Source organism: Podarcis cretensis (assembly GCF_951804945.1).
Source record: "Podarcis cretensis genome assembly, chromosome: 18".
NCBI classification, from domain to species: Eukaryota; Metazoa; Chordata; class Lepidosauria; order Squamata; family Lacertidae; genus Podarcis; species Podarcis cretensis.
In genome coordinates this window covers 4,639,177-4,652,897 of record NC_137188.1, presented here as the reverse complement: position 1 = coordinate 4,652,897, position 13,721 = coordinate 4,639,177, and the positions used below count along the sequence as shown (strand labels likewise).

The 13,721-nt window shown below is 48.3% G+C and overlaps 1 protein-coding gene across 4 annotated transcripts in view; it reads left to right on the top strand.

The window, feature by feature from the left end:
• The window catches only part of DPP9 (dipeptidyl peptidase 9), a gene marked incomplete at its 3' end in the record, with an annotated part of 56,802 nt that overhangs the window by 27,769 nt on the left and 15,312 nt on the right, over positions 1–13,721 (top strand). For all 4 annotated transcript variants that reach the window (XM_079960519.1, XM_079960517.1, XM_079960518.1 and 1 more), the window contains 4 exons: positions 1,343–1,508; positions 7,473–7,552; positions 11,043–11,195; positions 11,419–11,554. In XM_079960519.1, coding sequence (XP_079816645.1) covers positions 1,343–1,508; positions 7,473–7,552; positions 11,043–11,195; positions 11,419–11,554 — 535 coding nt within the window. The remainder of the gene's footprint in view (positions 1–1,342; positions 1,509–7,472; positions 7,553–11,042; positions 11,196–11,418; positions 11,555–13,721) is intronic.

Sequence of the window (13,721 nt, the reverse complement as noted above, 5' to 3'; positions counted from 1 at the left end):
AACAGACCACTTGGGTCTTGGCAGGACTACTTAATGGTTTTTCTGCCTTCTCTAGCAATTGCACTGTGCTGTGCTAGAGGCTGTGTTCTTTTCAATTGCCTTTTTATTCCTTTATTTCTTGCACACTGTTGTTTCATAGAATTCAGATTGCAGAGCAATAAAATACAGTGTCAGAAGTAAGAGAAGCAATGAAAAACCAGTATAGGGTGACTTTTTCTTGCAGCGGGTGTACTGTCTCCCATTTTCAATGAATTCAGTAAATTAAAATAAAATCACAAACCCACAGACACGCCACAGGCCACGTGAATGAAGTTTGTGGAGCTTTGGTCTGGCAGCCCCTGGCCAACAGGCTAGTTTGCCCTGCGAATGTCTGGAATCCATAGGCATTTGGGAGAGGCTTTGGCGTAGCTTTCGAGACAGTGGCCACACAGCAGGAGGCTAGTTTGGCCTGTGTGGAGAGTTTATACCAGATGATGGTTTGTGTTAATGGCTCTGTTCTCTTAGCTGGGAGCCCAAGTCACCCCCTGTGTTTTTGAAGCGCTTCAATACTCATCCATTCCTAATTTTATTTGCACGCTTGTTTTTCCGCCCAAAAAAGAGAGAATCCTGTTCAAAGCAGTCTGTAGCAGACAAAACAGGAATGCATCTCAAAATCAGCTATCACAGGAACACTTCCATCATAAAGCAACAGAAAAAAATTTAAATAACGTACAACACACCCCAAACTTTTCAGTACAGTGGTACCTTGGTTTACGAAGTTAATCCGTCCTAGAAGTCCATTCTTAAACCGAAACTGTTCTTAAACCGAAGCGCGCTTTCCCTAATGAGGCCTCCTGCTGCCAGTGCCCTTCTACCGTTTGGATTCTGTTCTTTAGACTAAGCCGCTTCTGGCGAACCAGAGCAGCGCACGGAAACGCCGTTTACCTTCCCGCCGGAGCGGTACCTATTTATCTACTTGCACTGGTGTGCTTTCGAACTGCTAGGTGGGCAGGAGCAGGGACCAAACAACGGGAGCTCACCCCATCACAGGGATTTGAACCGCCAACCTTCTGATTGGCAAGCCCTAGGCTCTGTGGTTTAGACCACAGCACCAGCCGTGTCCCAAACCGAGGTACCACTGTACTGTAAATTTAGCATTCAACCGTGTTACACCTCCTGACAGTAGCCAAAATAACAAGGGAGCTCGGCACTTCCACCTTCATCCGGTAAAGATGCCTGCCAAGGTGTTGCTCGCGGTCCTTCTCTTGCCAAAACTTGCAAGGCTTTCAAACGTGGAGGGTGGGGCAGCGGGAAATGTCTCTCCTGTGATGTCGCTAGCATACCTCCCCTCTCTTCCGGGCAGGTCCACGACATCTTTTACCCTTTTGTCCAGCCAGAGGGGGAAGAGGAGGAGCTTTGCTTTATCCGAGCCAACGAGTGCAAGACGGGCTTCTGCCACCTGTACAAAGTCACGGTCGTCCTCCGGCGGGGCAGCTTTGACTGGACGCAGCCGTACATCCCTAGCCAAGGTATGACATGAGCCAACAGTGTGACGCGGCAGCTAAAAAAGCCAGTGCAATTCTGGGCTGCATCAATAGGAGTATAGCATCTAGATCAAGGGAAGTAATAGTGCCACTGTATTCTGCTCTAGTAAGACCTCACCTGGAGTACTGTGTCCAGTTCTGGGCACCACAGTTCAAGAAGGACACTTACAAACTGGAACGTGTCCAGAGGAGGGCAACCAAAATGGTCAAAGGCCTGGAAACGATACCTTATGAGGAACGGCTGAGGGAGCTGGGCATGTTTAGCCTGGAGAAGAGGAGGTTAAGGGGTGATATGATAGCCATGTTCAAATATATAAAAGGATGTCACATAGAGGAGGGAGAAAGGTTGTTTTCTGCTGCTCCAGAGAAGTGGACGCGGAGCAATGGATCCAAACTACAAGAAAGAAGATTCCACCTAAACATTAGGAAGAACTTCCTGACAGTAATAATAATAATAATAATAATAATAATAATAATAATAATAATTTATTATTTGTACCCCGCCCATCTGGCTGGGTTTCCCCAGCCACTCTGGGCGGCTTCCAACAAAGATGAAAAATACACTAAAATGTCACATATTAAAAACTTCCGTGAACAGGGCTGCCTTCAGATGTCTTCTGAATGTCAGGTAGTTGTTTATCGCTTTGACATCTGATGGGAGGGTGTTCCACAGGGCGGGCGCCACTACCGAGAAGGCCCTCTGCCTGGTTCTCTGTAACTTGGCCTCTTGCAGTGAGGGAACCGCCAGAAGGCCCTCGGAGCTGGACCTCAGTGTCCGGGCAGAACGATGGGGGAGGAGACGCTCCTTCAGATATACTGGACCGAGGCCATATAGGGCTTTAAAGGTCAGCACCAACACTTTGAATTGTGCTCGGAAACGTACTGGGAGCCAATGTAGGTCTTTCAAGACTGGTGTTATATGGTCTCGGCGGCCGCTCCCAGTCACCAGTCTAGCTGCCGCATTCTGGATTAGTTGTAGTTTCCGGGTCACCTTCAAAGGTAGCCCCACGTAGAGCGCATTGCAGTAGTCCAAGCGGCAGATAACCAGAGCATGTACCACTCTGGCGAGACAGTCTGCAGGCAGATAGGGTCTCAGCCTACGTACCAGATGGAGCTGGTAAACAGCTGCCCTGGATACAGATTTGACCTGTGCCTCCATGGACAGCTGTGAGTCCAAAATGACTCCCAGGCTGCGCACCTGGTCCTTCAGGGGCACAGTTACCCCATTCAGGACCAGGGAATCCTCCACACCTGCCCGCCTCCTGTCCCCCCAAAACAGTACTTCTGTCTTGTCAGGATTCAACCTCAATCTGTTAGCCGCCATCCATCCTCCAACCGCCTCCAGACACTCACACAGGACCTTCACCGCCTTCACTGGTTCTGATTTAAAAGAGAGGTAGAGCTGGGTATCATCTGCATACTGATGAACACCCAGCCCAAACCTCCTGATGATCTCTCCCAGTGGCTGCATGTAAATGTTGAAAAGCATGGGGGAGAGGACAGAACCCTGAGGCACCCCACAAGTGAGAGCCCAGGGGTCTGAACACTCATCCCCCACCACCACTTTCTGAACACGGCCCAGGAGGAAGGAGCAGAACCACTGTAGGACAGTGCCCCCACCTCCCAGCCCCTCAAGACGGTCCAGAAGGATGTTATGGTCGATGGTATCAAACGCCGCTGAGAGATCCAGCAGAACTAGGAAACAGCTCTCACCTTTGTCCCTAGCCCGCCGGAGATCATCAACCAGTGCGACCAAGGCAGTTTCAGTCCCATGATGAGGCCTGAATCCCGACTGGAAGGGATCCAAATGGTCCGCTTCTTCCAGGCGTGCCTGGAGTTGTTCAGCAACCACTCGCTCAATCACCTTGCCCAAGAATGGAAGGTTTGAGACTGGGCGATAATTGGCCATCGTGGCCGCATCTAAAGATGGTTTTTTAAGAAGCGGTTTAATAACCGCCTCTTTCAGCGGGTCTGGGAAGGCTCCCTCACGGAGGGAAGCATTCACCACCCCACGAAGCCCATCGGCCAGTCCTTCCTGGCTAGCTTTTATAAGCCAGGATGGGCAAGGATCCAGGAGACAGGTGGTTGGCTTCACTCGTCCAAGCAGCCTGTCCACATCCTTGGAGGTAACAGATTGGAATTGATCCCACACAACTTGACCAGACAGGACTCTAGCACTCTCCCGCCCCGGCCCTGCTCCTACGGTGGAGTCTACTTCTTCCCGAATCTGAGCGATTTTATCTGCAAAAAAATTTGCAAAATCATTGCAGGAGAACATATGGCCCATACTGGGCCCCGATGTTACAGGTGGTTCCGCTAAATTGTGAATCACCTGAAAGAGTCTCCTGCTGCTGTTTTCTGCAGATGCAATAGAGGCGGTGAAGAAAGTCTTCTTCGCCGTCGCTATCGCCACTTGGTAGGCTCGACGTTGAGCTCTAATCTGTGTCCGGTCAGATTCGGAATGAGTTATCCGCCACCGGCGCTCTAGCCGTCTCAATGATTGTTTCATTGCCCTCAGATCCGTGGAAAACCACGGGGGTCTCCGGGCTCCATGCAATCGGAGAGGGCGCTTCGGAGCCAAACAGTCAATAGCCCTGGTTAACTCCACATTCCAGCGGGCCACCAGGGAATCGGCTGAAAGGCCATCAACATGGGAGCTGTTTGACAGTGGAATTTGCTGCCAAGGAGTGTGGTGGAGTCTCCTTCTTTGGAGGTCTTTAAGCAGAGGCTTGACAACCATATGTCAGGAGTGCTCTGATGGTGTTTCCTGCTTGGCAGGGGGTTGGACTCGATGGCCCTTGTGGTCTCTTCCAACTCGATGATTCTATGATTCCATGATTCTAAGGTGAGATCCCAAGAGCTGACTGCCTGCCTGCAGTGCTAGTCTTCCGGGAAAACTTTTTCCCACGGTTCACCTTGACTGTTTTCCCAGTAGCCAAGAGCAGTTGAAGGGGCAAATCTGGTTAATAATAATAATGATGATAATAATAATAATAATAATAATAATAATAATAATAATAATAATTTATATATATGCCGCACATCTGGCTGGGTTTCCCAAGCCACTCTGGGCGGCTCCCAACAGAATATTAACAAGATAGAACATCAAACATTAAACACTTCCCTAAACAGGGCTGCCTTCAGATGTCTTCTAAAAGTCAGATAGTTGTTTATTTCCTTGACATCTGATGGGAGGGCGTTCCACAGGGTGGTTGCCACCACCGAGAAGGCCCTCTGCCTGGTTCTCCATAGCTTCACTTCTCGCAGGGAGGGAACCGCCAGAAGGCCCTTGGAGCTGGACCTCCGTGTCCGGGCTGGACGATGGGGGTGAAGATGATCCTTCAGGTATACTGGGCCGAGGCTGTTTAGGGCTTTAAAGGTCAGCACCAACACTTTGAATTGTGCTCGGAAAAGTACTGGTTGGCAAAGTGAGAGTGAAAAATGCATTTGTAGTGCAGTCTTTTGCATTTTAACACGGACGCGTCCATTGAGTAATGGCAGAAAGATTGCCATCCTAGGGGTTCAAATGTTCCCCCAAACACACCCACACACACACCAGTTAAAAAGCCTTTTTTGGGCTTCACCCACTTTTTCAGCCATTCCTCATAGGGCTTTGCTCCCAACCAATCCCAGTTGGTCTCTGGCCTTTTGTTTAATTTCCCAGATCTCTGGTCTCTAATCTAGTATTGATTTGTATATGTCATAAAAATTAATGTACTGTTTGATAGTTCAAAGGAACCCCAGAAGAGGTTTACAAACAGAATAGAAGAATAATACAGTGGTGCCCCGCAAGATGAACGCCTCGCAAGACGGAAAACCCGCTAGACGAAAGGGTTTTCCGTTTTGGAGGCGCTTCGCAAAACGAATTTCCCTATGGGCTTGCTTCGCAAGACGAAAATGTCTTGCGAGTTCCTGCGGGTTTTTTCCCCTTTCCCCCCCTTTTCCTAAGCCGCTTATCAGCTGATCCGCTGATAAGCCGCTTAACAGCTGATCGCTAAAAGCCGCTAATCCGCTAAGCTGTCAATGGGTTTGCTTCGCAAGATGAAAAAACCGCTATACGAAGAGCCTCACGGAACGGATTAATTTCGTCTTGCGAGGCACCACTGTAAATCAAAACAGTTAAAAGCAACTTTTTGACACATTCAGAAAATAATTGAAATCAAAAGTAATCTAAAAACCCGGTTAAAACGTATTGACGTTCCACATGCCTGGCTAGGCTGAACAAACAAGTTTTTAGCAGGGGCTGATAAGAATCTTAGAATTGTAGAAGGGAAGGGACCCCGAGGGTCATCCACTCCAGCTTCTTGCAACACAGGAATCTCGACTAAAGCATCCATGACAGTTGGCCATCCAACTTTAGCTTAGAAACCTCCAAGGAAGGAGAGCCCGCAACCTGCCAGGGGCGTACATTCCACTGTCAAACAGCTCTTACTGTCAGAAAGTACTTCCTGGTGTTTAGTCAAAAGGGTATAGCAAAGGTCTCTGCCTGGTGTCAAGAGGCATTGAGTTCCAAAGTGCGTACGCTGCCACGCTAAAAGATTGGTTTTGTGCAAGTATTACGCGGCACCTGTAACTGTGCCAGTTCTGCAAATTGAAGCGGGTGACTGGCTGTGTACGGGGTAAGGCAAACTTGTCCCGAATGCCAACAGTGCCCTTCAGCCCTCTATATTGGACAAACAGACCAAACCCTACGCCAAAGGATAAATAGACATAAATCTGACATCAGGAATCACAAGACAGAGAAACCAGTAGGAGAAGACTTCAGTCTCCCAGGGCATTCTATACAAGATCTCAAAGCAGCTGTCTTATTACAAAAGAATTTCAGAAATACACTGGGAAGAGAAGTTGCTGAATTGCAACTCATTACCAAACTTAAAACCATGGAGAGACCTGGTCTGAATAGAGACATTGGATTCTTATCTCATTATACAGGATAAAGCTATTTTTAGCTATCTCACCCCTTGCTTTTTCCCGTAAGACCAATTGCAGTTGTTAACAGGTTTACCACACCTATCAGCCAATCACCCATTCCCACCACCCTTCTGAGTAATACCCCTCCCCACCCTCTCACTATATATAAGGGTCTGGGGACTTCTGTTTCAGTGTATCTGAAGAAGTGTACATGCACACGAAAGCTCATACCAAGAACAAACCCAGTTGGTCTCTAAGGTGCTACTGGAAGGAATTTTTTTTATTTTGTTTTGACTACGGCAGACCAACACGGCCACCTACCTGTAACTTGTCCCAAGTTGTTCAGGGCTCTGCATACGAATAGTAACACCTTGAACTTGGCCTGCTAGGAAATCTGCAAGTGGTGAAGGTCTTTGGGCAGGTTTCTGCCCCACCCCCAACAGCAAGGCAGGAGCAGTAGTCTGGGATAACTGCAAAAACAGGTAAAACCTTTACCACTCTGGAGAGACAGTGAGCAGGAAGGTAGGGTCTCAGCCATTGTACCAGATAGTAGACAGCTGCCCTGGGCGCAGAATTAACCTGCACCTCCATGGACAGCTGTGAGTCCAAAACGACCTCAAGGCTGCACACCTGGTCCTTTAGGGACACAGTTACCCCATTCAGGACCAGGGATTCCCTCCTCCCTACGGTTCCCCAGAAACAGTCCTTCTGTCCCTGCGTGTTTTATGTCCGAAAACAGGTACTTCTAACCGGCAAAGCAGAAACAAACAAGAAAATAAGGAAGTGGGCAAATTCCAGGCTGAATCTGTGGTTGTTTGCAGCAAGGTTTGGGCATAATTCTTTACGTGCGGATAAGTGAATTTCTGCATAGTGAGCAGGCAGAAAGCAGGACATGTGTGTATTTTAGTTCCGCTATGCCGTTATCTATCTGCACATAGTATTGCTTTCATGTTTACTTACCAAGCAGGTTAAATAAATGAAGGTGACCGCAGCATTCTGCATTGGACAGACACACTCTCTGTCTCTTTTTCGCCCCAGAGGACTTCAAATGCCCTCTCAGGAAGGAGGTGGCGCTCACCAGCGGTGAATGGGAGGTCCTGGCCAGGCACGGATATAAGGTACAAGGAGCCTCCTTGGATTCGGCGGCACGGAATTGAAACTTCGAAATCCGCAGCCTGCCTCGCGTTTTGATTTCCATCTTCGCCCGCAAAATAAAGGGGTGGCAAAGGAGTCGCCAGGCGAGTCTCTCTCTCTGGTGATGGCCTCCCCAGGAACAGGATGCCCACACACAGCTGTCGGCCTCTGCATATACCAGTGGCCAAAAATGTGGAAACCTTTTGGGAAAAGTGTATTTCCGAGGTTTGGTGGCTCATAACACCACCTTTTTTTCTGGGGTAATACCATAAAATTATATATCGATCGAAAGGTAATTTAATGAAGAATGTAATGCAACGAAGTTGATTCAATTATCTGTATTCTATCGAAAGTTATAGCCAAATAACCAGAAAAAAATGAGTTTATTGAGCCAATCAGGTGTCATTTTGTTTTGGCAATGATGGCTCATAACACCAATTTTTTGGGAATAATACCAAAAAATTATATATCAATGGAAAGATAATTCAGTGAAGAATGTAATGCAATAACTTTTATGAAGGATAATTGAACAAACTTTGGAAATTTTGGAGCAGCCCAGCCAGAGCGGTCCTAGGCCAGGAGTTGATTTTATAGGACAGCGCATCTTTAGAAGTGGGTTTTCCTGCCCCGCTCCCCAAAGTAGAACAACAGAGCACTGGGAAAGTGTTCACCCCACGCCTTTGTCTAGGGCAAGTGGACCGCAACATGGAACCCCCAGGCTGCTGCACTCCCTTGTCGTGTGGGGGTGGAGCAAGGCCAAAATTTGAGGATGCCTTTCCGAAGCCAGCTTGGTGAGGCACCAGACTTTGGGAAGGAGGTGTGAGGCTCTAAGGGGGTCCAAGTGCCCTCCCACCCCCTCCCCAAAGCTGGGAATTAGCCTTTGGGAAGAAGGTTAGAAGATTCTAGGACCTGAGGGCATTCAGGCATCCTTTTTTTCGACTGGTCTTAGGAGTTCCTAAAAGTGTTCTCTTATTTGGCTATCTATGCCGAGCTAGGTCAGCACCTCTTAGTATCTAGGGGTTGGATCATGACACTTAAACACAGTGGTATCTCGGAAGTCGAACGGAATCCATTCTGGAAGTCTGTTCGACTTCCAAAACGTTCGGAAACCAAAGCGTGGCTTCTGATTGGCTGCAGGAAGCTCCTGCAGCCAATCCTGTTAGCCCCGTTGGACGTTCGTCTTCCAAAAGAACGTTCGGAAACCAGAACACACACTTCCGGCTTTGTGGCATTCGGGAGCCAAAACGTTTGACTCGCAAGGCATTTGGGATCCAAGGTATGACTGTACTGGTTAAAAAATTATTTTAGTACAGGCTCAGAAAGCCTGCTAACTTGTTTACTGAGATATTTGCATAATTTTACATGGTTTTCTGCAAAGCAAACTCAAACAAATAGGGATTGCAATAGATTCTCTCCTCTTCCTGGATGAGTTGGATATTTTCTCTCTCATTAAGCAGAAGCTGTTAGGTCATCATGAATTTCAAAACCTTTATCCTGTTCAGCTCTCTCTATGCTCATCTGCTTACTTGGGTTTGCGGCCTCATCATGAAATGACATGCAACTATTTTTATAATTTACCGTATTTTTCGCTCTATAACACGCACCTGACCATAACACGCACATAGTTTTTAGAGGAGGAAAACGAAACAGTGGATGTATGATTTTTGTGGTTCATGCTGTGGCCACAGACGTGATCTGACGGTGAGTTTGGGGTAGCCCAATGCAAAAATCCTGAGGATCCATGTGGATCCATGCTTTGTAACCACTTTTTGCGCCATTGCAGCCCCATGAAACAGTGGGTGCGTGTGTGTTTTTTGGTGCAGGCTGTAGCCATGGATATGCTATGTGATCTGATGGTGAACTTGGGGTGACCCAGTGCAAAAATCCTGAGGATCCATGTGGATCCGTGCTTTGTAACCACGTTTTAAGTGGGGAGGGAAGGAAAAGCATTCAAGGGACAAGGAGCACGCGTGGGGTGGGTGGAGAAGGATGCTGCTAATGATGCAGAAGAGGGGTTTAAGGGGAAAAGGAACACGCATGGGGTGGGTGGAGAAGGAGCTTTTCGGTGAGCTGAGCGGGGAGGGGGGAGGGAAAGAGCACTGTTGCTTTAAAGGAGCCAACCGGACAGCAGCCACTTACAGCAGTGTAAGCAGCTCCTTTCCTCTCCCGCTTTGCTCCTTCTCTCCCTCTTTGCTGCTTTATGCAGCTAATGGCCCAAGTCCTGCTCAGCGGATCAGGTGAGACGCTGGGAGAATCGTAATTTCCCCCTCTCCCTCATCCCGTGCCCTCCTGTCCCCAGCAGCCTTTTAAAAAACCTTTTTACTGGTTTTCACTGCGCTCGTGGCTCAGAGCCCTCCTGTGCCCTGCCGTCCCTCTGCAGCCTCATTGCTCCGTTTAGAGAGCGCACGGACCTTTGCTAGCTGAGGCTGCAGCAGCTGTTGCTGGCTACGCGGTGCTTTTTCCGGCTCGCTATGGCTCCCGTCTGTCCCTCCTCCCGTGTAAGCAGCTGCTGCCCGCTTTGCTGCCAAGGCTCTCCTTCCCTCCCTCCTCCTCGGCTCCAGGTCACTTGACTGACGGCAGCCATGGCTCCGGTCAAGTGCATTCGCTCCGTAACACGTACAGGCATTTCCCCTTACTTTCTAGGAGCAGAAAAGTGCGTGTTTTGGAGCGAAAATTACGGTAGATAGCTTTTTATATCGTAGAGTTTTTATGTTAGCCCACTTGAATGGATCCCCCTCATTTGTACTGTCTGGAAGGTTCCCAAAAATACCCGTCTAGAACAGACTTTGCTCTTCTGGTATGAATACACCAGATATGATACGCAATATTATTTTGGACTTCCCTGCCTTCGACATTGTTTGGAGAGACCTACTGGTGACTCCTTTGAAGCTTAAAGTATCTACTTGCAAAGAATTTGTAATCCAATATCCATTGAGGGATTATAGACCTGAAACTACTGAGATTGTTTCAGGAGATTTAGCTGAGATTTTAAGAGTCAATTTAAAAACTACTTAAGGTGGTTACTGAGTCTTTTATACGTTTCATGTGTTTAATATGTCTCGATTACCAATGCTTTGTGGATTTTTCTCTCTCTTGGTGATTTTATTGTTTAAATTATGCCAATAAAGGCTGAATGCATGAATGAGTGATCCTATGCACAACAGGAAGTAGTGCGGTGTAGTGGTTAGCGGGTTGAACAAAGACCTGAGAGATCTAGATCCAAGTCCCCATTTAACTGTGAAACTCACTGGGTGACCTTGGGCTGGCTGCTCACTCTCAGCTCAAACCACCTCACAGGTTTGTTGTGTGGATAACCCGGAAGAACTCTTGTGAGCGCCAATTTGACCTCCTTGGAGGAAGCAGGACGGGGCGGGGGGGGGAGGAATATAAATTAAAAACAAACCAACTGGCTAGTTGTATCCAGACCTTAAAGCTATTTTCCATTGTAGTTTCTCCCTCTCTCTCCCCCTACAGATTTGGGTGAATGAAGAAACCAAGCTTGTCTACTTCCAGGGCACGAAGGATACCCCCCTGGAGCATCACCTCTACGTGGTCAGCTACGAGTCCCCTGGGGAGGTTGTGCGGCTCACCACCCTGGGCTTCTCCCACAGCTGTTCCATGAGCCAGGTCTGTCCCTCTGGGTCGCAGAATTCCCCTTTGTGTGGTTGGTTTCCCTTTTTTAAAAAGGAGGCCAATCTCTTATTAAGGAGGAGGCAACCGAGGGCAGTGGGGTCCATAATTCTCCTCGCCAAGATGACGACAACAAAAATAATAATTTGTTCTGTAAAACTGTGGGGCTGGTTGGAGTGTCTCCCGACCCACCTTGCCGCTCTTCCTTGCCTCCCTGCAGAATTTCGACATGTTCATTAGTCACTACAGCAGTGTCAGCACCCCTCCCTGCGTCCACGTTTACAAGCTTAGCGGCCAAGAAGAAGACCCCCTCCACAAGCAGCCGAAATTCTGGGCCAGCATGATGGAAGCGGCCAGTGAGTAGATTTCCCTTGGCTTCCTGTCTCGTTCAAGGGAGTTCGAGCCTGGTTTCGATTTTATCTGTTGCAGTTGCACTGATGGCTTTTTCTGCGTCGTTCCACATTTTACGTTGGGCTTCGTTGTTGGAACTAGAAATCTTAAAAGTGAAAAAATACCAGCAAACCTGTCGAACAGCCCAGGGTATTGATGATACCACATTTTGCAGAATCTTGTACAGCAGAGCCTTGGTTGTCGAACGCAATCTGTTCCGGAAGACCGTTCAACTTCCGAAACGTTTGACAACTGAAGCGCAATTGTCGGTCAGCAATCTCAATGGAGAAAATGGAGAAATGTGCCTCAGAAGTTGTTTGACTTCCGAGGCACATTCAGAAACGGAAGCATTCACTTCCAGGTTTTCGGCATTCGGGTTCTGGATCGTTCGGCTTTCGAGGTGCTCAAAAACCGAGGTTCCACTGTATAGCCTTTTATTGAAAAGTATGTATGTATAATTGTGTGTATACATCAGGGGTTGGCAACCTAAGGCCCATGGACCCCCGCCGGCCGTTCAGTCAGCTCCCGTGCGCCGCGCTAAACCGTTCCTGCAGCCAATGGGAAGCTGTGCATGCCTCCTCCGCGCCGGATGGAGCGCCAGAAATAGTGTTTGTGCATGTGTGCAAACACACACTCCGGCCCACCACGGCCTCTGCGGGATCATGAACCAGCCCAAGCCACAAAAACTTTGCTGACCCCTGGTATACCTGGAGTATCTCTGGTGGGGGACACATCCTGCTCCTTCTGGGGCAGTTTGCTCAACTTTGGTCCCCACCCTGCACTCAGCTCTCACCCGTGGCTCCTGGAAGTTATAAGCAGGCGACAGCGGCCACAATCCTGGCCGACTGAACCAGGCGAGGGGAGCTGATGGGTCTCAAACCCTCACTGAGTTAGGGACTTCTGTGTGCAAAGATAGGCTCCAGTGGATGGAGTGGGTGAGACCAAGAGTGGTTCCGTGCTCAAGAAGGTGGTTTCTGCCTGTGCCATAGAAGGAAGCGAGAGGCAGGTGGGGCTCGTGAAGCTGGGAACGGAGCCCATCTAGGAGAAGGAAAACTCTGATCCTAAACCTCCGCTGCACTTGCCTCTGTAGTCAGTTGTGAGAAAGGCTTTGGGAGTAAATCTGGAGGGAAAATCTACCCGCTGCCTCGCAGGATATCTTGGGATAAGAAAGGGCCAAAGAGGAAACCCTGCACAAATCTGGGCGGCACCTTGCACGCCTCCTTTTTGGCAACTCCTGCAGCCAAGCTGGTGCCGAAACATTTCGCTCTGCTTTCCTTTGGACCGCTTCAGCAAGGCTGGGGGGGTGGTTCTTGTTGTCTGGGCAGTCCACGACCTCCAGACACACTGCCCAGGCTTGGCTTATGGCCCGGTCACTTCAGTGCTGCTCACACAGCAGTTTGACTTCACCCCCGGAGGCGCACTCCAATGTGTCTCTCTCTCTCTCTCTCTCTTTTAAAAAAGCATTTATTAATTTTCCAATAAAAACATCCAATTAACATATCAAATCAAATCCAATAAAAATAAAAAAAACTAAAATAAAAAAGGTCCAATTGTCTTCCAAATTGTAATAATTTTGTTTTGACTTCCCACGGTCTGAATTTCGAAGCGCATTCAACATCATAATCCTGCCTCTCATCATCTTCAATGTTATTCATAATTCCTTGTCAGATTTTCCCCCTCCACATTTTGACTCTGGTTCTACGATCCTCATTCATGTCAGAAAACAGATACTTTTTTTCCCCTATGGAGTGCAGATTTGTATATTGTGCTGTACTCCTTCAGCTGTTTTTTCATCGCACCGCTTCATTTAATTGCATCCAATTTCAAAGTTCTGTCCAGCTCTTTGAGAGTTGTTATTTTGGCAGCTCCCAGTTCATTAATCTTTCCCGTCCAGGTGTTATCAAAGAAACAGAGAGAAATTTCCTTCTGTAACCTCCTTGTTGATTTATCTTAAACAGACTGTTTGCAATGTAGCCATATATCAGACAGTTAGCAATTGGCCTTTGGAATTCTCCCAGTCCCCCCTCCAGCGCACTCCAATGCCTCACAGTGAAGCTGTGTTAAGTTCTTCGGGACACGGCATGGAGTTGGCCCAAAGCTGGACCCCTCCCAAGCCTGCCCTTCCCATTTCAC